Raw genomic sequence first — 26346 nt, 5'->3', positions numbered from 1 at the left:
AACGGGATTAGGGGTAAGTAGGGCTGGAAAGGGTTGCTTTCCAAGCACCCAAACGGGATTAGGGGTAAGTAGAGCCGCGATTGAGGGTGTAACCATCGGTAGGATTACTACTTTGTAAAGGTAGTAGACAGAGTTTAGCCACCAGGTGGCACCGAAAACGGAAAAACAAACGGTATGTGCGGGTTATGTTCGAATATTGTTAATTTTGACATAAAGTTTGTACATATTATCACTTAAGCTTTTGATATTTGTTGTCTTGAATAAAAAGAAATAGTGTTCCAATTATATTCAGGCTCAAATTTCATTTATAAATTATATAAGTTATCCCTGAAAAGACCCTGGAGTCCGGCGAGAAAATTCCGAGCCGGGGATTAATTGGTTTATTATTATTACCTGAAAAATACCCGTTACAGATTGACTAGAAAACCAATACTTTTCAATATTTTTTTCTTTGTCTCAATACTTTTTTTTTATCAGGTACCGTAGAATTAAACAAAATTTTGCAACCTCGAAATACCGTTCTGCTTACAGTAAATACACTCGGTAGTCTGGCGCTCCGTTTACAATGGATTTGAACGGAACTTGGCGCCAGATTCTACCGAATCTGTGGACTCGGTAGACTGGCGCTCCGTTTACAATGGATTTGAACGGAACTTGGCGCCAGATTCTATCGAATCTATGGATGTCAGTAGTGTAGTCTCGAATTTCTTTTTCCTCCGATTCATGCGGAAAAATTCAAACAAGCTTGAGTTAAATTATACTTTTACTTGGAATCATTTTTTTTTTTCGTTCTGTGATTAATATTTTATCTACTTTAAAAAATTTCCAAATAACATGAGTGCTGAAGGCATGCACATTTGGATTTTCCAAACTGTTTTGATTAACTTTACTTGCATACTGCAAAAAAAAATTTTTTTTTTTAATTTAAAAAATAGATCTTTGAAAATAAAAAGAAAAAATTGATCTTTAATGATCCTGAAATCTTGAAAATTTTAGGATCATTAAAGATCAGTTAGAGGTATTATATGAAAAAATTAATACAAACAAAAATGTATAACATTCATTTATACTTATAAATAAACCTTCGACTGTACTTTTTCTCGTAAAAAAAACATTTTTTTTTTTTTTTTTTTGTAAAATATGTATATTAATTTGAATTTATTTAAAACTAAATCATTAATAATATTGTACTCAAGACACTATCACTGTAACGACGGACGAAAAATATAACAAGTAGTAAAAATTTTTCCAAGTATTAAGGCGGATCAGCGCAGCTGTTAACGTTCGTGCTTCATGTCACAAAGGTCCCGGGTTCGAATCTCATCAAGAACCGAATGTCAAATGGTTTTGTTCAAAGAAAAAAAACAATTTACGACTAAATATAGTGAAAGACTAAAACCGTGATAAACAAAAAAAACTTTTTGGTTTATTTAAAATTTTGTTTATCGTTATTTTGTTCTCTATACATGATTATACCTTGTCATACACGATAATGCTTGATCAGGCATGATCATTCCTGGATATTCGCCAGATCTAAAAAAGCATGATCGTACTTGGTCACGCATGGGTCATACTTTTTCACGTATGGCGAATATTCAGACATGGTCATGCATGAGATTAACTTGTGGTCTCGCATGATCATGTATGATTATTTTTTCCCGGGACCATTAAATATTTGAGACAATTAGTGGATAACTTCCATAAGTTGCCACATTTGATAAAAATTTTGAAGGATCATCATTCATCAATGGTTAGATGTCAGCGCCAGCACCCATGTTTATCCATTGTAAAGCATCTATCCATCACAAACGGATGAAATTGTTAGAATTAATCATACCGAGAATCGCCATATTTTTAGGTAATAATTTTAATATATAATAATATTAAAATTATTTGAAATTTTTTGTCACAAACTTCAAAAAATACCTGAAATTAAGATGATCAATCTGTGTTAAATACAAAAAAAAATATATCTTGATTATAAAAATTTCATTTATTGCTTTCTACATATTTTACAATAAACACTCAACTGATTTAATAAAACCATCTATTCATCTTTACACTAAGTTATAACTAAAAAAAATCAAAAGATTACTGCTTTTTGAATGATCTCAAATATTTTGTTTTTGTATAGTCAGATCTTGTTATGATAATACTGAATTTTTTGGATAAAAGCATAAATAATTTTTAAACGTGAACGAAATTTGTTCCCTCGTTTTTAATTGTAATTTTTTTTTTTTTTTTTTTTTTTAATATTTATAATGAAGTAATTATGTACAAACAATCGATTTTATGTAATTACTAAGAATTACGAATAAAATTTTAATTAGAGTTCAAAAAATCTAACTGTTACAAATATAAATTGAGGTATTGAAATTACAAAAGTATGGGAGACAATAAAAAACTTTTTTGAGACTACACTCTGTTTGAGCTCGGAAATATCACACTTTCAGAAAAAACCTTCTAAATAAAAAATTTGTTATTCGCTATCAATACACTTTTAATTTCGACTCCTTTGAAAATAGTTTAAACTTTTTATGATTACTTTTGTTTTCATATTACTTATCAGAATTTAAAAATATCTTCATCGAACAACTTTGATGAATTTATTTGTTTCAGTGATTGATTTTATAATAAATTTGACTAGATGTCATCATTTTTTCCGGATTTAAAGATCTGTTTTTTGTGATTCAAGTTTCAAAATGCTTATAAATACTTGTAACGTACGTCATAACTTGCTGCCATTCTGGGCGCTCTAATTGACACATATCACTAATATTCTAAAAGTATAAAAAATGTTGAGTTGAATATATATTAACTATTAATTGTGAATGGAAATAACTTTTACTTACTAATGTCGTTGGGATTCCTACGCTTTCAGCTGCTGAAAATGCTAAATAAAAATTTTTCTTCTTATCAGATGGATTTAAAGAATCATAAGGTATTTTGTCGGGTAGATATGAATGGAGAATAGCACAAAGTGCAAGACCATCATTCCAGGAACTACTGAAATTCGTAATATCGATGTTTCGATAACCTATTGTTTTATTTTGACACCATTTAAGTAATGCATTTCTCTTAGAACCACCATTTTTAACCAATCCACATAAAGGATTTTTACCAGTAAGATCTGTTATACTGTTTCGTCGGACAAAATCAATAGTATTTACATTCAACGTTGCAGAATCCAACAGTTCTTTTGAATTTAAATTTATAAGTGTAGATTTCGATGGTTCTGTAATTTATATAATAAAGAAAATACTTAAAACAATTAGTTTTAACATTTAATTGATTTGAAAATTGCTATTCCTGGTTAAAAATATTGATTGAAAAGGATTAAAAAAGATGAAATTTGAATACTTTTTAATACTTTCAATTCTTTTTCATGTATATATAGATATACAGTTTACATGGGGTGACTGATTCTCAATACTTTTCAATCAATATTTTTAATCAGGGATTCTTACCTGAAAATGTTAATTTCTTATTATCAAAATTATGAATTTTAATTAAATTCGGTGAATTTGTAGCACTGATAATGTTACTAATTTGTTGCTGATCACGTAATGAAGATTTTAGGTTCAATAAATCATTAGCTCCAATAGAATTTAAAGAAGATGTAGAGCTACTTTGACTACCTGGTCCTAAAATAATTATTATCAATTAAATCCAATTTAAATTCTTCAAGACTAACTACAAAATAAACTTACCAGATTTTGCTTGCTTAGTAGCGTTTTCAATACTTTCAATCAAACATTTTACAGATAGTCTAGAATCTTGCCGTGAGAGATTAGATTTCCGACGAGCTACTACTTCTTGTTTAACCTCAGTCAATACATTTTGTTGAGTTTCGGTAGGGGGCAAAGTTTGTCGTAACGCCAGTGAAACATTTTTCTGATTTACTAAAAAATTAATTGACTGATAACAAAACAATTCACTAATTTTATTAAGAACTACTTAGACATAAACAAATTATAAAATAGATACTAAGATGATTAAAAAAGAAGTTTTTAAACATTTTCTTTATTTGTGCACGGTCATATTGGCTCATTTTTTAAAATAAAAACAACGAAATGCAGATTCAATTCAGAGCAAATAATTAAAAAAATTTAAGTTTTAAATAATTAAAATATTTTAAGGTTTTCATATCATTTTTTAAGAAACTAAACTGTAAGCTGCTAAAATTGAAATATGCTGAGGTGTTCGGTGAACAAGGCCCAGTAGCGATTAACTCGCTCCTGGGGGACACCCAAATTCAAGAGACGCACCTGTCCACCGCTAGTTCCCGCAAAAATCGAACCGCCAATAGAAAATCAGCCTCTCGATCACGTCATGAATCGACCGCTTTATTGGCTGATCGCTCCCACTAGACATGCGCAATAGCCTTCTTCCCCACTTCAACGAGGAAGAAGACGGACTATTGTTATTATCTTTCGCTTCTACGCTTTCGCTGCATCAAGTCGCCATTAGTATTTCTTTACTTTCGCTTTTTGTTAATAAACCGCATTTCGCTAATTTTATAATCTAAACTGCTTAAATTAACCGCTAATAATTCGCTTTAGTTTTTATAGGTAATTTGTGTTAACAGTGCATTTATTTCACCGCTTTTTCAGTGCCGGCAAAGTGTTCAACCACGTGTCAACCGGCTTCGCTTTGCAAACCACGCTGTAATTTACAAATCCGCTTTTATCTTAACAATCCGCTATTAACTATATTAAATATTGAGTGTATTTAATGTAAATAAATTCCTAGTGTTATTTTTTATAATAATTTACGCGTTTTAATTGAGATATCCAGACCTAAACCTGATCCCCGCTTTTCCGCTCTTTCAGTAATTATTCATTGGTCCCTCGAGCCGGATCAGGCTGGCTCTATCTCAATTAAATTAATTTATTATTCCGCTTAAAAATTGTGCTGTGTTAAGTGAAGTGTAATACCGCTAGGAAAGGTCGAGTGTCAGGAGCATCGCAGAGCAGATCGGGTGCTGCTCCTGATAGTCATTCGTACACCGGTACGCTGAACTTTCCGTTTATTAAGACTGAAAACTCGACTTCGGGCCTTAAATAACCTCGCTATGGAGAATTACACAAGATAGTTGAAAAATGCAATTTGTGCTTCAACTTTCGTGTTCCGCACCGCGCCGCAAATTGCATGACCGCTCAAGATTGCCGAAAATGTGGTCAACGTCACCACATGTCCATCCATTTTGGATGCACCAACGAAACCAGCTTCACCGCAGTCTACATCTTCCGCACAGATCCGCTTTCCGCTCAAGTATTGCTAGCTACCGCCTTAGTCCAGGTACGCCCGCATCATGGTAATCCAATCACCGCCAGAGTGTTGATTGATCAAGGTTCAGAGCTCTCATTTATAAGACAGTCGCTCTTCAAGAAGCTTGGACAACCGCTACAGCGTGACATGGTCATGCTCAAGGGCATTGGCAATGTCTCCGCAGGAAGCTCACTAGGTGTGAGCACAATTGAGCTTCGTTCGCTGTGTACGACCGCATCAATGCATGTCAGCATGCATATTCTACCAACACTGACGGTAGATCTTCCATCGTTCGTGATCGCTGATCCGAAATGGCCGCATCTTGAGAATCTCAAGCTCGCTGACCCGCAGTATCTACAGCCACGCCCTGTAGATATTATTCTAGGTGCATCACCAGCCGCACAGATCATGAACGCAGAGATTCAACGAGGACCTCGCAATGCTCCTATTGCACAATCCACCACGCTTGGTTGGATTGTCTATGGGGCTGTCACCGCTAAACACGCTTCAACATCACACGCAGCACTACATGCGTCAGTAGATACTGAATTACAAGACGCTATCGCTAAGTTTTGGGAACAGGAAGAAGTTTCATCAGGAAATTCACCGCTCAACACCGCTGAAGAAGACGAATGTGAAATTCACTTTCGTCAAACGCATTATCGACAGCCTGATGGACGCTACGTAGTGAGATTACCGCTTAAGGCCCTTGAGAGTCAACTTGGCGACTCTATCAACGCAGCTATGGGGTCACTCCGCAGATTAATAACTCGCTTGTCGCGAGAAAAAGAATATTCTGACATGTATCGTGCATTCATGGCAGAATACATTCAACTAGGACACATGGTACGAGTACCAGTCAACGAATTGCCCGCAAACGCTTACTTCTTGCCTCACCATGGGGTATTGAAGCTTGATAGTGCCACTACGAAGCTCCGCACAGTGTTCAATGGTTCTTGTGCAACATCTACAGGAATTTCATTGAACGACATTCTCCACGCAGGACCCAAAACGCAAATTGACATGTTTGATGTGATGTTGAGAATCCGTTGCAGCAGGATTCTATTCGCTACTGACATCACCAAGATGTTCAGACAGATTGAGGTCGACTCGCTTGATTGGCCGCTTCAGTGCATTCTCTGGATAGATGAGAATGACTTAATAGACGCTTACTGTCTCAAGACAGTCACATACGGAACCGCTAGTGCACCTTTTGACGCAGTACGTGTGCTTATCCAAATAGTAAAGGATGAAGGACACCGCTTTCCGCTAGCTGTTGCTCCAATGTTGAAAACACGCTACGTAGATGACATCTACGGTGGAGCAGACAACGAAGAAGACGCTATCAAGGCTGCAGTACAAACAAAAGCTCTGTGTGCAGCAGGCTGCTTCCCGCTTGCCAAATGGGCTAGCAATAGCCCACGGTTACTCGCTGAAGTCGCTCCAGAAAAGCAGCTGGATACACCGCTTAAAGAAATCAGTGATGCACCAGTAAAAGTCCTGGGCATGTACTGGAATTCACGCACTGACGCTCTCCAGTTCAAGTACACGCTACCGCCAGAGACGCCCAAGACAAAAAGAGCTATTTTGTCTGAAATCGCTAAGCTGTATGATCCGCTAGGACTTCTCGCACCAATAGTCGTCAAAGCCAAGATCTTTATGCAAAATCTGTGGCTAGATAGAGTGTCATGGGATGAACAATTGTCACCATCACTCATTCACAAATGGACTGGATACCGCGAGGATCTTCGAAACATCGAATCCATCCGCATTCCACGCTGGAATAATATAGCACCTGGAGCAACTATGGAATTGCACGGGTTCTCAGACGCTTCGCAAAACGCTATGGCTGCCACTGTTTATTTGAGAGTCACTGACGCTGATGGGAACATAAAGGTCTCACTTTTGTGTTCAAAAACGCAAGTAGCACCGCTGAAAACCATGACAATCCCACGCTTGGAATTATCTGCCGCATGGTTGCTAACACAACTGATACTTCTTGTCAAAGAAGTTCAGTCGCTTGAAAATGTCAGGATCAATCTCTGGACTGACTCCGCTGTGACTCTCGCATGGATTAAAAGTCCAGCAATCCGCTGGAAGACATTCGTCCGCAATAGAGTGGGAAAAATCCAAGAAACGCTTCGAGATGTCTCCTGGAAATTTATTCCAGGAAAACAAAACCCCGCTGACTGCGCTTCAAGAGGTATACCTACGCTAAAACTGAAACAACACGCTCTCTGGTGGCATGGACCAACTTGGCTTCATGAACCAGAATCCTCTTGGCCCACTCTGGAGCCTCCAACCGACAACGCAACGCATCGAGAAGAACGCCAAGGTCTGACACTAGTAACTTGGAAAGCAGAAAATTGCCTGCTCCAACAATTACTGTCGCATTACACGCTGGTGTTTCCACTGCTACGGAAGCTTAGCATCTGGCATCGTGCCATCGACCGCTTTAAAAGAGTTCCACAATCTTCGCTGGCCTACCCGCTTACTCCATCAGACCTGGAGCGCGCTAAATTGACCTTGATTAAGTTCACTCAAGGACAATACTTCGCTAGAGAGATTCACACGCTACAAGATGGTGATGGTCTGCCTAAAAATAACAGCATCACTAAGCTGACTCCGTTCATCGACCATCAGGGGGTCCTGAGAGTCGGTGGCCGCTTGAAAAACGCATTGCTGGACCCAGAAGAGAGGCATCCAGCGATTCTACCACGACAATCACCGCTTACATCAATTTTGATTGATGATTCGCACCGCAAAACGCTTCACGGAGGTACTCAGCTTACGCTCGCTGACTTACGCAAGAGTGTCTGGATCATTGGAGGCCGTGTTCCAGTCAGATCATTTATTTTACGCTGCGTTATCTGCACGAGACACCGTGGAGAACGCGCTCAACAGTTGATGGGTCAACTACCCGCCGCACGAGTACAGCCAACTCGAGCCTTCTTGCATACAGGACTCGACTACGCTGGACCTATCACGCTGAAAACGTTTCAAGGACGTGGAGCAAAAACATACAAAGGCTGGATTGCAGTCTTTGTATGCATGTTCAGTTCAGCTGTACATTTAGAGCTAGTAACTGACTACACCGCTGCCACTTTCATCGCCGCTTATCGCCGCTTCACTAGTCGCCGAGGTATCTGCCACACGCTATATTCAGACTGTGGAACCAATTTTGTAGGAGCAGATAAAGAGCTGAAACGACTATTCGCTGCAGGATCCCGCACATTACGAGAATTATCAACCTTGATCGCTCAAGATGGCACGAACTGGAAATTCAATCCGCCTGGAGCTCCACATTTTGGAGGAAAATGGGAAGCCGCTGTGAAATCTATCAAATTTCACCTTCGAAGAACAATCGGAGACTCGCTGTTGACGCTTGAGCAATATTCAACGCTACTGGCTCAAATTGAAGCCATATTGAATTCCAGACCGCTCACACCGCTGAATGAAGATCCTGCTGAACTGGCTGTACTGACTGCAGGTCACTTCTTAATCGGACAGTCACTGACCGCTTTCCCAGAGCCATCGCTGACAGATTTACAACCTGCTCGGCTCTCGCACTGGGAACAAGTCCAGCAAATGGTTCAACATTTCTGGAAACGCTACTACCAGGACTGCATCCACCGCTACCAGGCCATTTCAAAGTGGCATCATCGACGCAACCAGATCAAGGTGGGTTCAGTTGTACTGATCACCACTGAGGATCTCCCGCCAACCAAGTGGCCATTAGCCAAAGTAATTGCTGTCCATCCAGGTGAAGATGGACAAATCCGCGTAGTAACTGTTAAGACAGTTAACACAGAGCTGGTACGTCCAATTACAAAGCTCTGTGTCCTGCCGCTAACGCATGAAGAAGATGATCTTGTCGACGCAGCCGCCAACCCGGGGGAGAATGTTCGGTGAACAAGGCCCAGTAGCGATTAACTCGCTCCTGGGGGACACCCAAATTCAAGAGACGCACCTGTCCACCGCTAGTTCCCGCAAAAATCGAACCGCCAATAGAAAATCAGCCTCTCGATCACGTCATGAATCGACCGCTTTATTGGCTGATCGCTCCCACTAGACATGCGCAATAGCCTTCTTCCCCACTTCAACGAGGAAGAAGACGGACTATTGTTATTATCTTTCGCTTCTACGCTTTCGCTGCATCAAGTCGCCATTAGTATTTCTTTACTTTCGCTTTTTGTTAATAAACCGCATTTCGCTAATTTTATAATCTAAACTGCTTAAATTAACCGCTAATAATTCGCTTTAGTTTTTATAGGTAATTTGTGTTAACAGTGCATTTATTTCACCGCTTTTTCAGTGCCGGCAAAGTGTTCAACCACGTGTCAACCGGCTTCGCTTTGCAAACCACGCTGTAATTTACAAATCCGCTTTTATCTTAACAATCCGCTATTAACTATATTAAATATTGAATGTATTTAATGTAAATAAATTCCTAGTGTTATTTTTTATAATAATTTACGCGTTTTAATTGAGATATCCAGACCTAAACCTGATCCCCGCTTTTCCGCTCTTTCAGTAATTATTCACTGAGGTCTAAATCTGAAAACTAGAAAACTTTTTGGGAGATTTTTTTCAAAAAAAATTTTTTCTCTATCTAGTCATGGTAGGGGTTGAAACTTAAACTTATAGAATTAAACTCCAATTAATTATCATATGCACAATAATACCTATCAAAAATTGTTATATAATGATTCAAGAAAAATCTCCAGCCATTCTTAATAGAAAATTGAAATTATTACTATTCCTTTTTCTGAAAATATTTCTGATAATTTTATCCTAAACATGAATCTGCAAAGATTAGCACTGGTCATAATAATTTCAATATTTCACTTATTAAACTTTGAGAATGAAAGAATTTTTTTTCGTAATAATGTCAGAAAGCTCTTAAAAACTCAAGGAAAGTGAGAAAATTAAAGTTATTTTTGTTCAATTAAAACAGTTTTTTGGTTCCTTAATACAAATATTGTTGATAAAGCTATAGTTTTTGAAAAATTTAATGAATAAATAACAGTGACAACATACCATTACTAAGTTTTTCTAGTTGAGCTTCAAGTAATCTCAATTTTTCCCGTAGTGTTCTGTTTTCCATAAGAACACGTTCAAGTTCAGATTGCGCTTCTGTTTTAAAATCATTTGCAACACGAACCGTCATTAATAAATCATTTTGAAATTGTTCCCACTCAGCATTTTTTTCTTGCCGTAATTTTCGTTCATTATTAAGTGCTTGTTCTAAATCATAATAGTGATGTTGTGCATCGCGTTCTCGTCGTTGAGCTTCACTCAATAAAACTTTAAGCTCTCGTTTATCTTCTAAATGTCGTTGACATTGATTTTGCAACTCAGATAATGAGTCTCGAACTAGTTGTAATTCCGTATTGACTGATATTCGTTCATCATTTAATTGGCTCAAGCGATATTCTAAATCGTCTATGGATGATTTAGCGTTGTTACGGGTAACCTGTAGAAGTTTGTCTAAATTAATCATTGTATAATTAAATTAGGATTAAATTAATAATAAACTTAATGAACATACTTTGAATTCTTCTTGTAATTGTGAATATTGATCTTTTAATCTGTCATGATCACAATGTGAACGAGCCAATTGTTCTTGTAAGGCAGCAGCTTGTGTTTCGAGAGTGTCTTTTTCTCGTCTTACAGTATTAAGAAGTTCATCGGCTTCACTTGTTGTTTCAAGTTGTTTCGAAACTTTTAATTCTTCAACTTTGGCACGAGCATTTTCTAATAAAGTTACAACTCGATTGATTTCGAGACTTTTATTTGCACTTTCTTGTTTAACTTCAGTCAATTCTGAACTCAACTGCTTTCTTTCTAAATTATCTGAGTCAACAATTAACTCAAGGTGGTGAACATGTTTTACCAAGCGTTCTAATTCATTTGAATTTGTTTCAGCAGATGCCCGTAAGCTTTTCAATTCTGAAGTTAGCTCTTCCTGTTTACAAAGCAAAGATTCTCGCTCTTCTTGTGCGCTCTAAATTTGAATGAAATTTATTAATTTTGTGAAAGCTAGTTATTGGGTCAGAGTACTAGTAATTAAACAGTTATTAATAACTCATTTTAGATTTTTTTTTTTTTACAGAAATAATTTAATTTAAACCAAGAAAAAAATTAATAAATACAATTTAATAATATTAGATAGGGTAAATGCACCAGTTGTTGACCGGTTACCAATTAGTTGATCGATGTATATAAAAGTTAATTAATTATTATTTTACAAGGGTTTTTTTTTTCTAAGTGTATTAAAAAAAAATACTATGGCATTTAATCATCATAATAAAAAGTTGCGTAGTTCAATACGCGGTGATTATAGCTTTAAAAAAATATTTTTTAAAATATTTTAAGCCATTCAATGTTTTGTTAAATGTTTTGTAAATATAAACATAATAATTATAAAATGTATATTTATAATTAAAATAATACTTAAAATCTTTTTTGGTTAAGAAATTTTATTTTGTTCTAATTTTTCCAGTGAACGGTTATCAAGGAACAAATTATTAGAAGATAAAAAAGTTGCTAAGGAATTAAAAGAAAAAAGAGTTGCAAGCTAGTAAAAAAGCTTTTATTGAAAAAAAGAAGAAGAAGAAGAATCAAAAAATCTCAAGTGAATCAGAAGAATTATCGTCATCAGAATAAAGTTGTGATTACTTGTGATCTAAAGAAATGTGATTTTATGTTAATTATTACTATTATTTAACATAATAGTATTTATATTGTAAGTTTAGTTTTGTTAAAGATGTAGTTAATACTTAAAAAGTAATGAATAAATTTAATTACATATATGTAGTTTACAGAATTACTTATATTTATTTCAGCGGTCAATTTATTGGAGAATGGTCGGTCATTTATTGGGTTTCCTCAGTCAAATATTGGTGATTTTAGTATTTCAACACTTAAGGGGTTGCATGGATTTCACGGTTTCAAAAATCGATTTTTTTAGTCTTATTAAATTCTACAACATCTCTAGAATATTGTCCTAAAGTTTAAAATCGATCCGAATAATAGTTTCGGAGATACAATTTTAAAAAGTTGCGCGCTCAAGGCACTGTTGCATTGTCACTCAAAACTTTAAACGCGTTTTTCTCAAAACTATGTTTTCAAAGACGGTATCCAAGATTTCTCGAGAACTACTCGACCGATCTTGATGAAATTTTAGACAGGTCTTCGAGATATAATTTCCAAGGTCTTGAACGAAGATTTTTTTTTTTTTAATTACTACTTAAAAAAAAAAAATGCCGCGAAATTTTAGCCAAATTTTTAATTTTTTTGTAAAAACCTCTGTCAAAAATCCAATTTTCATTTTTTTTTCCTTCGTTCAAGACCTAGTTTGAAGTCTTAACTAAAGCACATATTTTTCTTTTTCACTTCTGATGACCCTGCTAGGAGTTTTTCATAAAAAAGAATTTCAATGTTTCAAATTTTACTTTCAATGGTTATTTAGTAATGTTAACGTTCATATACTCGTGATGATTTCTCTGTTATTAAATAGTTTATTGATATAATTAAAGAGAGTAATCGTTATTTTTATATCATTATGGCTGCATTTAATCGTGATCTATTATCAGTTTTAACTTTTTATCTATGGAACTATAACTGAATCAATATTAATTTTTCATAAAAAGTTTTGGATTGGTATGAGCACTTGTTCAATTGAACTTTATAAAAACTGTCAGTTATTAATGACGGTATAAATCTTTTCAAATTTTTCAAAATTAGTTGAGTAATTACACTGAAAGAAAAAATTTCTTTTGGAAATAAATGGTTATTATTATGATAAGAAATTAATTTGTTAAAAAATTTTCAACAAATTAATTTTTTGTCACAACAATGCCGATTTTTTCAAAAGAAATTTTTTCTCTCAGTGCAAATAACTTCCTGGATTATTATCATGAGAAACCATAATATTTCTTGAGTATTTATTTTTCGGGCCGGTTAAAATAAATTTTATCGAATTTTTATTATTTAATAGCAAAATTTTAATACTTTATTTTATGATACACTAGCGGACCCGACAGACGTTGTCCTGTACACACGTCTCAAATTTAGAAATTTTAGGAATGAGCTTGTATAGTTAAAAACATCATTAGTTAACAATATGCAATGGGCATTCCTCAATAATTAACATTATCGTAAATATAATCCCATTCTGATTTTATACTCATCGAGAGCTTTCATTTGAGAACCCACATGATTTTTTCATATATCTTATATATATGATATATATAAAATATATGAAAAGTGCATGTGGGTACTCAAGGTAAACAACTATTTATAAATAAAAAATCTATTAAATAAACATTTTCCCGTGGACTGAATTGTGAATCTAAACTATTCTGGAATCCACCGGAAGACACAAAAAATTCCATTAAAATCGGTCCAGCCGTTTAGGAGGAGTTCAGTAACAAACACACGCACAGAAGAAATATGTATATATAAAGATGTGAGAAAATCCAGATAGCTCGGATTGGGATTTAAACCCAGAACCTCCCGATTACATGTTGGCTGCACTTTAATTTTTAATTTTTTTATTTTCTAATATTTACGATTTTTTTTCAAATGTTTTTTTTTTATATGGACCATTTTTTAACTATAACGTACAAAGGAAAATTATCAAAATCGGTCCAGCAATTGATTTTTATAAATATAGATATAGATTTTATACGGTGGTTGAGTATTCTTAAATTTTTTAATTTTCCGCGCAATTTTCTTAATTTTTTCTTTCATAAGAACCTTCTCCGGACAATAACAAACTCCAAATCTCCAAATATATACGTGACTAAATAAAGTAATCAGTACTTGTCTCGGCTAGCTTAACTGGTAGAGCCCTTGGCGCGTAATCGAGAGATCTGGGTTCGATTCCCAGTCTGGGCTGTCTGATATGGCCATATTAAAGCAAATTTTAAGGGAGTTGGGAAAGAACGGATAGGGGAAAGGGGGAGACCTACTCAGTGGGAATTTTTCCATAATTGAAAAAATAATCAGACAGCCCAGACTGGGAATCGAACCCAGATCTTTCGGTTACGCGCCAAGGGCTCTACCAATCAAAAAAATAATTAGTGAAATCGGTCCAGCCTTTAACGCGTGATGGCATGACCAAGGGAAATAAGGATTCATTTTTATATATATAGATTTAACTATAGATAATGTACATTTTATTTTCTTAATCATGATTTTAATATTGATATTTCTTTTTTTCCAAATAACTTAGTTTGTCTAGTAACATGTTGTTAGAGTATAATGAATAGAAAATTTTCATTACAATACTTTAAAATTAGATTAATGCAATTCCATGCATGCTTGAAAACTACCCAGGTAACTTGTGCTTGAGCAAGATTTAGGTGCCAGTGTCTTGAGCAAAACCCCTAGTTGCTAGTGTCTTTTTCTACATATGGGTCTTGCTCAAGTTCATGTAGAAAGAACTGGTTCAAGATTTATATATAACTAGCTCAAGACATCTTGTGCAAGAATATGAGAAAAGTCTAATGCAAGGTGCATTGAAAAACTTTCTGGCGGATTTCTTGAATCAGAAACTCACAACAGACACTTACCCATGACTTGCTCAAGATTTGCTCAAGATCCGTAATTCTCAGTAATTTGTTTATTTCTAAAGCATTTGTGAACCAAAATCTAGCAGCAAATGTTGAAGCGTGACTTGCTCAAGATTTGCTTAAGATGCATGATGTATTATATATTTTATAGCACTTTTTCCCCTCCACTACTTGAAGATGTATTGATTCAGTGGTGCTCATTTTAAAATAATTTTGTCTTGATCGATAAAACAGTAGATCTATAATCTAAAAGGTTAAGCTGAATGAGATCCACTGATCCTATAGTAAATATAGGAGGGGTTGAATGATGCGAACGGTCATTCGAAAACATTTGATCTTCGAAAAAATATTGGGTTTCGGATTGAACAGATACTTATAATTTCCAGCTTACTTATTTTTAAGCGTCGATAAAATTTCATTGATCTAATTCTAAAGAAACGAATTGTCTCGATTGAATCGTATAATAAAAATTTTCTATTTACTATATTCAAACAATATATCATGAGACGTATCGATATTGTATAAAAGAAAAATATCGATATTGAGTAAGTAATTTTTGGTATTGTATCAAACATTTAACTATTTGAGAAGAATCGCCTTTTTTATTTAACATATCGATAGTATTGTTGGAAATTATACAAAAAATATTGAGAAAGTTAAAGCTCTTAATATTAATATTAAGTGGAGCTGTATCACAAATTTCAATTTTCTATGTGATTAACACCAGACAAAATTTTTTAAACTTTAAATTTTTGTAACTCATTAACGGATTATTATATTAATAAGACTATAATATATTCTTGTAGAGAATTAAATGCTCTTACTACTTTAAAAATTACTTAAGGTTAACGTTAATCAAAATTTCAAGGTTTCTTCACTATTTTAACGAATCTATCAAGCGGATTAAAAATTTTTGCTCGTTATCTTTTTTAAAATCTTTTGAAAATTTGAAAAGTACAAGTCTCAATTACATGATAACAATAGTTTTGCCAAAAAGCCTTGTTTTAGAGGCTTTTTGTGGATATATAAGTTTTATGAAGTTATTGAGCTCTTCAGGTCTAGTAATAAAGTTGTTTTAATTATTTTGAGGTTGCCAAAAAATATATAGAGATTGTATATTTGTATAAAAAAATTAGTAAAATGGTCGACCCTATAGACCATCTCTCGAACTTCCTACTAATTTTAAATGCAAAGCGCTCCAAATTTCACCTATTACGAAGTTTTTGAGCTTTTCTAGCTGCAAAACACGGTTTTACAGCTACTTTGAGTTCTCAAAGATAGAATTATTCTACGCTTTTGAGCTATTTTGGCTCGAAAGTCTAGTTAATATTCAGTAAAACACGTAAATAGTATCATCTAAAACACGTTGGATATGCTTGGCGGCATTTAGCGTGATTAACAGAGCTTTAAGGAAATTCTCAGAAAAAAATCCGATCTGATAAAGAATTGGAAAATTACATTAAGCAACAATCAATTGTGTCCAAAACAAAAATTTTTTTAAGGAACTACCATTATCATGTTGTTGAAATACTCTCAGAATTTCAAAAGGAATAAAAAAAAAACGCCATTCGGCCACACCCGAAATGGTAGGTAGATTTCATACAATGAATATTATCTTGTCCCAATAACTTTCGTCTGACATTGAATGAAATTTATTTTAATTCGGTTTTTATGTCATAATCAGACAGTCAAATTCACAGTTTGGTACTCCTCAAGAATTTGTGAATGATCCGCTCATACATGAATTTCGATTTGAGATTGATACATATACTTTAAATTTAGAATTAATTAAAAATTGTTCATTTAAACAAAAATTTTTTTTCCATGTTATTTAAATGGGAAAGGGGACCCCTCTTGAGACTAATTTATAATTGGAATTAAAAGTTTTTTTCAGACGGGAAAAATTTTATCTTACTTTAAAGAAACTTTTGAGACGTCAAGCAAAAAAAAATTTTCAAAAAAATCACCCTAATATATATTACGATTAGTTAGATGATATTATAATAAAATTCCGACTTAATTTTGACATGAGGACCAAGTTATTCGCAGTTAAACTTCAACTTAAAATAATATATGATGACTTTCACAATTTTTTATACTTTTTAACAAAAAAACGGCTTAAAATCATAAAAGAACATATTTTTCGTGATTTTTCTCGTTTTTACTTCCCAAATTTATAGAGAAAAACTTATGTTATATAGCACACGATTCGAATGAAAGCGTTGAAAACTGATTTCAATGTAGTCGGAAGTACTGTAAAGATTTTTGATGCGATTATGCCTATTATTTATTAATTAGCTGTTACCCGCTCGCTTCGCTGAGCGCTTTATAGAATTTTTAGATCTAGACTTGAAATTTAATTGGAGTATTGTTTTGATTTGCACAGATTCCAAATGGAGCATTGAAAGTTCTACTCAAAGTCATTGCAAGTCTCATAAGTGAAGTTGAAGTCTATCTACCCTGGTTAAAAATACTGATTGAAAAGAATTGAAGAGCGGTCACTCCTAGCAAACAGTATTGGCAGGGTGCGAAGTATATGGTGGGGAGGGCTGGCGCTGACTACCACTAACGTGTAAATCTTATGGGAAGAGCATGATTTAACGCTAATGCGACCACTGGAACTAAATTACTCCGTTTGATTTAACATAGAAAAAGCATGAAAAATGAGGGCAGCACCATCGTGCACCTGGCCAATAGCTATATATACAAACAAAAGAATTGAAATTATTGAAAATAATTCGAATTTCATTATTTTTAATTCTTTTCAATCAATATTTTTGAACAGGGTAGCTTCAAGTGCGAACAATTTTTCTGTTATTTAAAGTTCTTTCAGTGACATCAATTTTTTATAGAAAATAAATTTAACATGTTTTTTACAAATTCTATTTAAATAATTACCCGAATTTATTTTTTATAGATCAAATGTTTGGAAAATGCATTCATTTTCATCTGTTAAAAACCCGCGATCTCGCAATAAGAACAATTTATCGGTTATGTGATCAGCAAAAATAACATGTATGTCCAATTCTTAGTCCGTTGACTGAATAACTATCATTAATGTTATGTTTTGAAAACCTTACAATAACTTTTTCCCCGCTGCCAGAGAGACGATTTTTGTAAGGAAATTTTTAGAAAATTTTATTGAAACCCAATAGACTTGTCCTAAATTTCATGTCTCAAAAAGTCCTAGTTTATAAACAACAACATTTTTTCTATTCTACACATCTCTTTGACACAGCCAGCATATGAAGTCAATTATCGCGAAATTTGTTTGTAGCTGATATCTAATTATTATGAAAAAAAAAAAAAATTTTAATCGGTTGATCCTGGAGGCCATTTCTAGGATTTCCTGTTTCTCTTGAGGTTCTATCAAATTTTATTTCTGTATGTACTGTATTTGAAGAATATAAATTTTTTGACAATCAACACGCCTGCACTCCTGTAGGGGGAAGGAATTTCATAAGATTTTGTTCGAGATAGTTTCTACAACATAAATAAAAGATTCCTACAAAATTTTGAGTCCATAGAAACTATTGTTTGGAAATAAGAATGGTTTATTTTTAACGCCCTCGCAATCCCTATTGGAGTTGGAATTTGATAAAATCCATTCTTAGCTGAACTTGAAGAGAAGATTACACACGAAGATTCCTACCAAATTTAGAGTTTATAGAAGTTACAGTTTGGAAATTGTAACAGGGTAAAATTACCCTGCATCGATAAGTCGCCAGAGATCGATAACTATTCGACTAGCACTGGTGCGCCTCGATCTTCGGGCCTAAAGAGAGAGTAGGAGGGGGTATTTTGGGGGTTATTATATGGGTGAGCCATGCGTTACAACGGGGAGAAGTAGTTTAACCGCCAGACAGTGTGCCACAAATCAAGAAGATCGGATCCCCGGAGTTGTTACCTATCGACAGAAGCCAATAACATCTAGGACTTCAATCTCCAGTAGTGAGTTAAATCGTCGTATATTCATAAAGGTATCAATAATTACTCTGTGGGCTAAGAGTGGACCGCGGGGTTTATACTCGGTTTACTTCTCTGATTAATTATTCTCAATATAATTAATAATAGTTCAATAATTATTTAATTGCAATTAAATATTATTCGTTAGTTGCCGTTGAGATTCCTCAAGGGGGTTTATACCCGAGGACTGCTCAAGGACCTTGCGGTGTTAATTGTCGTGAGAATTTATTTTATTAATTTACTCGATTAATTATAAATAATTCTGAACATCTGGAAAATCGGTTTAGTTGCAACTATTTTATGTAATAAAATAAAACCGAGCAATAAATTCTTCGAGAAAGTTGCATTGTCTTCTCACGGATCCGGCAAGTGTCGGTCGAAATTTACAACGCAGTTAACGTGTACCCAAGGTCAAAGTCTACTACGCACTAACGAACATCGGCGTCCATTTTGAGCGCGCAAATTCCTGGCAATTATTTTTACACGACGAATTATTAAGAACAATTGAATTATTATTAATTAATATTATTTGTTACAAGAAAATATTCTTTATTGTCTATTATATTATTTATTGAGAACTGATTATTGAATTTTGGCATATTTAAGATTGAATTACGCGTGGATAATTTTCCGTTAATTTATTTTACAGTGAGATAAATTATTTATTTAATCGGAAAATTCCACGCGGTTATTTTTGTATATTGAACTTAAGTTCTGGAAGTTTATTTTAATAGATTTAATTTCATTATCTTGGAAAAGTTCTTTAGAATTTAATTAACAACGTGGATTATTAAGTCCGGGAATTTTAGTTAGTTAAAATTAATTGAAGAATTTTATAAGAATATTTTTATATTAATGGTAAAATTACGAGTTGAATTGGAATAGATTTGTGCGTCGGTTTGTTCCTAAAATTTATTTAATGTTGAGTATTAAACTCGTGATTGAATTGGAATAAATTTAGGCGTCAGTTTTTAGTTCAGATTTTGGGAATTAATTTTTAGTCTTGAAAATATTTTACAATTTAATTGTTAGCTAATGACTGAATTAACTAAGTAAAAATTTAATGTAATAATTTTCTGATACTAAATTTTTGTAATAACTTTCATAAGTCAAAAATAAAAGTAAAGTAAAATCAGAGTGTGTGTGAGCGGGTTATGTGTGTGAGATTTGTGCGGGATATGTGTGATAGAGAGTGTTAATAGTGTAATAAGTATTGGTAGTTCGGTGGACTTAAAATTGAGTTAAAAGTGTGTGGAGTTAGTTTTGTTCAGTCGTCCGGTGGACTTGGAAATTTTAAGCTTAGTTTTAGGACAGGTGTGGGAGACCGTTTGTTAGAAAAAGCCTAACTAGTTTTAGGACAGGTGTGGGAGACCGTTTGTTAGAAAAAGCCCATTAGATTTAATCAGGTTGTGGGAGACCGTTTGTTAGAACATCCCAGCTAGTCGTCGCATCGTCGTTTGTAAAGGTATCGTTGTAAATATCCACAGATTCGGTAGAATCTGGCGCCAAGTTCCGTTCAAATCCGTTATAAACGGAGCGCCAGACTACCGACTGTGTTTACTGTAAGCAGAACGGTATTTTGAGGTTGCAAAATTTTATTTAATTCTACGGTACTTCTTGTTTCTAGATTTTATATTATAACAGTAATTCATGCTTTATTTTACTGATATTAATTAATTATATTCAATTATAATAATTAATCTACTTGAAATTATTAAATTTTATCAGCACAAACTATAGCAAGCTCAAAAATTTTGATCCTGACTTTTTTTCTATGTAAAAAGTGACATGCCACAGACTAAATAATTCGAGAATGCATGGTAATCTTCCAATAGATGGGAAACTACAGTTAAAAAAATACATTTCACAGCTTGCATCTACATCCGCCAGGGTGCGCTGGAATTGTTTTTACATAAACTGTAGCTTCAAGAGGATAGTTTGCTATAAAAAATGCAGCCAACGCGAGATTCAAGTTGATACCAATTGTAAATTTTTATTATAATTACAAAAAATACTAAAATCCGAACAAAAACAGTTTCACTGTAAAAAAAAATCGCGCCAAGTCCACGTTCATAAGACTATTAAGAAAAAAAAATTTCTTATTTCTTTACAAAAAGATATAAAATAAAAAAATTCAAGTAATCGATTTGATTGTATTTGATTTTCGGAAATTAAAAAAAATTTTATTGTAAATTTGAAAATTAAAAAATTTTGGAACGTACTTGGTGTGCGTCATTGTGTATTTCAATTTTTTTAAAGTCCTAGTAAATAGATTTTACGAATTTCATTAAAAGTAAAATATTTTGCAACCACGCACACTAAATACGTTCAAAAATTTTTTTTTTAATTTTCAAATTTACAATAAAATTTTTTTTAATTTCCGAAAATCAAATACAATTACATAGGTTACTTGAATTTTTTTATTTTTTTATTTTATATCTTTTTGTAAAGAAATAAGAAATTTTTTTTTCTTAATAGTCTTATGAACGTGGACTTGGCGCGATTTTTTTTTACAGTGAAACTGTTTTTGTTCGGATCGTTTGTATCGCAGTTATTTATCCGCGTCGCTAGAAAATAAGTAATTATAGTGTGAGTGAGCGTGTGATTAAAGTTGTTAAATTGTTTTGTTAATAAATTTTTGGATCCATTGTTAAATAAAAATTTATTTATTTCAGATCACCTTCCTCCACTCTCTCTCCCTGTAGATAAGCTCAGCTCTGGTTCCGGTTCCAGGAACCGCGATTAAAAATCCTGGTGGCGCCCTTTTATTTATTAATTTAGATTCATTTTGTTTAGTTTATTGTTTTAATTAATTTAATTTAAGGGGCCAATTGAGCGGCATAAAAACCCGTTACAAAATTGAAATTAAAAATTCTAACACCCACCCACGCAATCCCTATTGGAAGTAGAATTATTGAAATCCGTTTTGAGATGATCTCTACATGACAAATAAAAGACTACTACCAAATTTAGAGTCTGTAGGAACTATAGCTAGTAAATTTAAAATTTTCATTGTTAGCACCCACCCCCGCAATCCGTATTGGGAGTAGGTTGTCATATAACATAAGGTTTTCTCAATAAATTTGGGAAGTAAAAACGAGAAAAATCACGAAAAATATGTTGTTTTATGATTTTAAGCCGTTTTTTTGTTAAAAAGTATAAAAAATTGTGAAAGTCATCGTGTATTATTTTAAGTTGAACTTTAACTGCGAATAACTTTTAACCGAGTTGACTTAGCGAAAAATTATAACAGACTTTTTTTGTAGGCCGTTCAATTTCCCACAGAAATATCTATTTATTTTTACCACACAATAACTCGTTGAGATACATCAAAGTTAAAAAAAAAAATTAGAAGAACGGTTGACCCTCTAAAGGCCATCCCCGCAACTTCCCACTAATTTCATATCTAAGGGTTCAAAATTGCACTTACTACGTTTTTGAGCTCTTTAAGCTCAAAAATATAATTTTTGTGTCATTTTGAGCTCTCCGAGCTATTTTTTTTTTTTTTTGATCAACCTAATATTTTTTTATGCATATCATAACCCACTTGGTTGTTTGCAGAAATATTGACTAGCAGTATATGAAACCTGGAATTGACCCTTTAAGGGGGTTATCTTTGAGGGCTGGTTTTACCCCCTAAAAATGTTTTTCTGCCGATAAAAAAAAACACTTGTAGCTTGTACTTGTAAAAAAATACTTGTAGAATAACATATTTCAGCGGTATCAAAATCGGAGGCGGACACCTGGGAATCTTTCCTTGTATGTAATAGAAACGGATGTATCATTCTCTTTTTTCAAAAGTAGAGCTTTCTTATATTTATGAATAGGGTTCAAAATAGTTAAAAACGTCAATTCTATCAATATGAACTAAAATTCTTATGAAAATATCTAAAATTCATGAATTTAATGGATGAATTTGAAAAAGTTATTAAAAAATTATTGGAATTAGAAAGCATTAGGGTTCGGATACGAATATCTTTTAAACGGTTGCAGTAATCAGTTAAACATATCAGACCTTTTTTGTAGAGCGTTAAATTTCCTACAAAAATGTAGCATATTTATTTGACAATTATTATTTTCCAATGTAGTAAAAAATAAAAAAAAAAAAATTTTTTTTGATAAATTTTTTGAACTTTGATTTCGGATATCTTTGAAATCCGAACAAAAACAGTTTCACTGTAAAAAAAATTGCGTCAAGTCCACGTTCATAAGACTATTAAGAAAAAAAAAAATTTTTTTTCTTTACAATAAGATATAAAATAAAAAAATTAAAAAATCCTAGTAACCGATATGATTGTATATGATTTTCGGAAATTAAAAAAATTTTGTTGTAAATTTAAAAATTAAAAAAAAAATTTGGAACGTATTTAGTGTGCGTGGTTGCAAAATATTTTACTAGGACTTTAAAAAAATTGAAATACACAATGACGCACACCAAGTACGTTCCAAATTTTTTTTTTTAATTTTTAAATTTTTAAATTAAAATTTTTAAAGTCCTTAGCCATTTTTTAATCAGACGCATAGATAATTAATTATCCGAACAAAAACAGTTTCACTGTAAAAAAGTCGCGCCAAGTCCACGTTCATAAGACTATTAGGAAAAAAAAAATTTTTTTTTTCTTTACAAAAACATACAAAATAAAAAAATTAAAAAATCCAAGTAACCGATATGATTGTATATGATTTTCGGAAATTAAAAAAAATTTTATTGTAAATTTAAAAATTAAAAAAAAAATTTTAGAACGTATTTAGTGTGCGTGGTTGCAAAATATTTTACTTTTGATGAAATTCGTAAAATCTATTTACTAGGACTTTAAAAAAATTGAAATACACAATGACGCACACCAAGTACGTTCTAAATTTTCATCAGATGCTACAATGGCGTCCGTGACTTTTGGGACACCCTGTATATATATATATATATATATATATATATATATATATATATATATATATATATATATATATATATATATATATTAGGGTGGTTCATTTCCGCAATTTTTTTTTTTTTTAGGTGCTCATGCAAAATATTAATCTACATATAGAAAAAAAAATTCTTACCAAGTTTGAGCTCTTAATAATAATTTTAAGTACTTACAATAAAAATTTAAAGTTTTACCATTTAAAATGCCTGTAAAAAAATTTTTTTTTTCAAATTTCTAATGCTTACCCGGCTTTTACAATATTGAAAATCGGTTTGATGGACCTTGTGGAGAATTTCACGCTCTTCAAAATAGCTTTAAAATTTTTTTGTGTAACTCGCACTGGTTCACCGGTAGGAGTCGTCAAAGTACAGTTTTTGAAAAAAATATATTTTCTTTTAATTTTTCGAGCAAACCGCCAAAAGTAGGAAGAAAAAAAGGACTGACTCATAAAAAAAAAGTTATCCAACCAATATTTAATGAATTTACAGCCATTTTTATACCGGAAAACGTAAGAAATTGATAAATACTAACTCATAATGTTATTTAGATTCATTTTTTCTACTCAGTACCATTATATTTCCCTACACTAAGAATTTTTTTAAAATTAGTATGATTTTTTACTCATAATGAATACAAAAGCAACACATGAATTCATAAAAAAGCAACAAAAATTTAATCAAAATATACAGAAGGTTACGTTATTATGTAAAATGCTTGAAATGTGATAAACATCTAAATAGTTATAAATATTATTATATATTAGAAAATTATAATATAAATAAAACGAGAATACCTAGAAATCGTTTCCTAAGAGTTACCCGATTTTTTATTCCAATTGAGTTACTTATTGCATCAAGATAAATGGAAAAGTTCAAGAAATAATTTATTCAAAAAATTAAAGAATTTTAAAAGTTATCAAATGTGACCGATAATATAAAAAATAAAAAAAAATATCTATATTCTAATGCCAAGTAAATCAAAATCGAACGAGACGTTCAAAAGTTATAGTCAGTTAAAAGTTTCTAAATAATTATTTTTTTGATATAAAATCAACCAATAGGAAGATTTTCGAGCGTTTCAATCTCGAAAAAAGCGGAAAGTTCCAGAGATGGCCTGCCGGTCAACCGTTTTTCAGATTTTTTTAGTGAGGTTCTTTCTACTTATGAAAATTATTTGATTAATTGAAAATTCTTAAAATTTGTTACTCTCGGACGATTTAATATTAAGAGCAAAAATTGTGAATCATTATTTTTTTTTTATTGTAGAAATCACGCTTAAAAAAGATATTATTTGGTTAAAAGATCAATAAACCTTTTTTTTTTTTTTTTTTAATTAAAATTTACCTTCAATAAATCCACAAGTTTTTGTTCTCTCTCAGTGTTGTAACCTTTTGAAGAATCTTGCAACTTTTCTTCTTTTAACAAAAGGCCTTGAAGAGTATTAACTTTTGATCGCGAATCTTCTAATTTTTCTGTTTGCCTACAAAGGGATTCAAGAAGTACTCCCTTTTCCTCGGTAAGTCTTTCGTTGTCAGTTTGAAGCTCTGTCAGTTGAGCTTGTAAATCACTCAATTCCTGTATAGTTGCTTGTAACTCTTCATTGGTTGAATAATGAGTTTCTTCCATTTGGAGGATTCTATCTTGAAGACAAGCAACAGATATTTCAGAAAAGGAACTAGAAGAATGTTTATCCCATTCAGGAGTGATACATCTTGGTTCATCAGATGTAGTATTTGTTGTTGATGCACCGATATCGTTATGAGCCATTGAAATAGAAATAGAAGTTGAGCTATGTAATCTGGAAGCGTCCAGCAATAATTGTTGTTTTTCAGAATCTGATAATGGAGAATGAGCAACATCACGAAGACGAGCATGTAAAGCTTGATTATCTTGGGTTAACCTCTCTACTTCTAAACTGTGTTGTTCCTTTAAAGTACGGAAACAATTATACATCATTTTCACAATATGCCATAAAAAAAAACACCAATCTTATTGTATGTAAGTTACCCTTATTTAAAAAAAAAAAAAAAAAAAAAAACAATTTAAAATAATATGTAACAATTCAAAATGATTTGAGTTGACTACTATAGAGATATGCACTTTGCATGGATTGAATAATTTTAAATTGTTTTTGTTACAAGGGTATGAAGCTTATGCAAAAAATGTTATAAAATCTAATGATTCAGGGTTATGTTCTTTTAAATCGTCCTTAAAAGGATGAAACGATTAAAACTGGATTAATTACTTAAAATAAACATAAATTTAAAATGAAGTATTTACTAATAAAGATAATCAAAATTTCAATTTAATTTACCGTTGCGATAGGTGATAAATAAAGTTTTTTCATTTCGCCTACATTTACAACACACTATTAATTCCATTGGTGATGTGATATATCTATATATTTATACGATATACCCATATGTATGAGTACAAGTATTAACTATATCTATATCTATAAATCAAAAGAGACTAACTCTCTGATGTGAATGGACGTTTTCCCCACTTTGCCTCATTTTAACGGCAAAAGCGTTTCCCCACTCAGGATGCATAAGTGTACAATATAGGCCGACTTTCACGTCAAAAGTCCGTGCTCAACCG

General features: G+C 32.7%; 2 protein-coding genes across 3 annotated transcripts in view; one reads left to right on the top strand and one right to left on the bottom strand.

Moving 5' to 3' along the window:
* Window positions 1-11949, top strand: part of LOC123261759 (putative uncharacterized protein DDB_G0277255) — a 142652-nt gene extending 130703 nt beyond the window's left edge. Inside the window, exon 7 of the mRNA XM_044723530.1 lies at window positions 11777-11949. The gene's annotated coding sequence lies outside the window, so the exon portion shown is untranslated. The remainder of the gene's footprint in view (window positions 1-11776) is intronic.
* On the bottom strand, window positions 1967-26346 carry LOC123261761 (cytospin-A). Of its 2 annotated transcripts, none has more exons than XM_044723534.1 (8): window positions 26223-26346; window positions 25090-25671; window positions 10823-11278; window positions 10312-10747; window positions 3711-3902; window positions 3468-3644; window positions 2853-3235; window positions 1967-2780 (listed from the first exon to the last, which is right to left on the bottom strand). In XM_044723534.1, exons 1-8 carry the CDS (start codon window positions 26295-26297, stop codon window positions 2691-2693), a joined length of 2391 nt encoding a protein of 796 aa, XP_044579469.1. In that variant the 5' UTR covers window positions 26298-26346; the 3' UTR covers window positions 1967-2690. The 2 variants fall into 2 exon arrangements, with proteins under 2 accessions (XP_044579469.1, XP_044579470.1); XM_044723535.1 differs by lacking the exon at window positions 26223-26346 and adding an exon at window positions 26060-26208.

Source organism: Cotesia glomerata, linkage group LG3, assembly GCF_020080835.1.
Source record: "Cotesia glomerata isolate CgM1 linkage group LG3, MPM_Cglom_v2.3, whole genome shotgun sequence".
In the NCBI taxonomy this organism is placed as follows: Eukaryota; Metazoa; Arthropoda; class Insecta; order Hymenoptera; family Braconidae; genus Cotesia; species Cotesia glomerata.
Note: the sequence above shows the minus strand (reverse complement) of the source record. Positions and strands in the feature narration are given on the sequence as shown.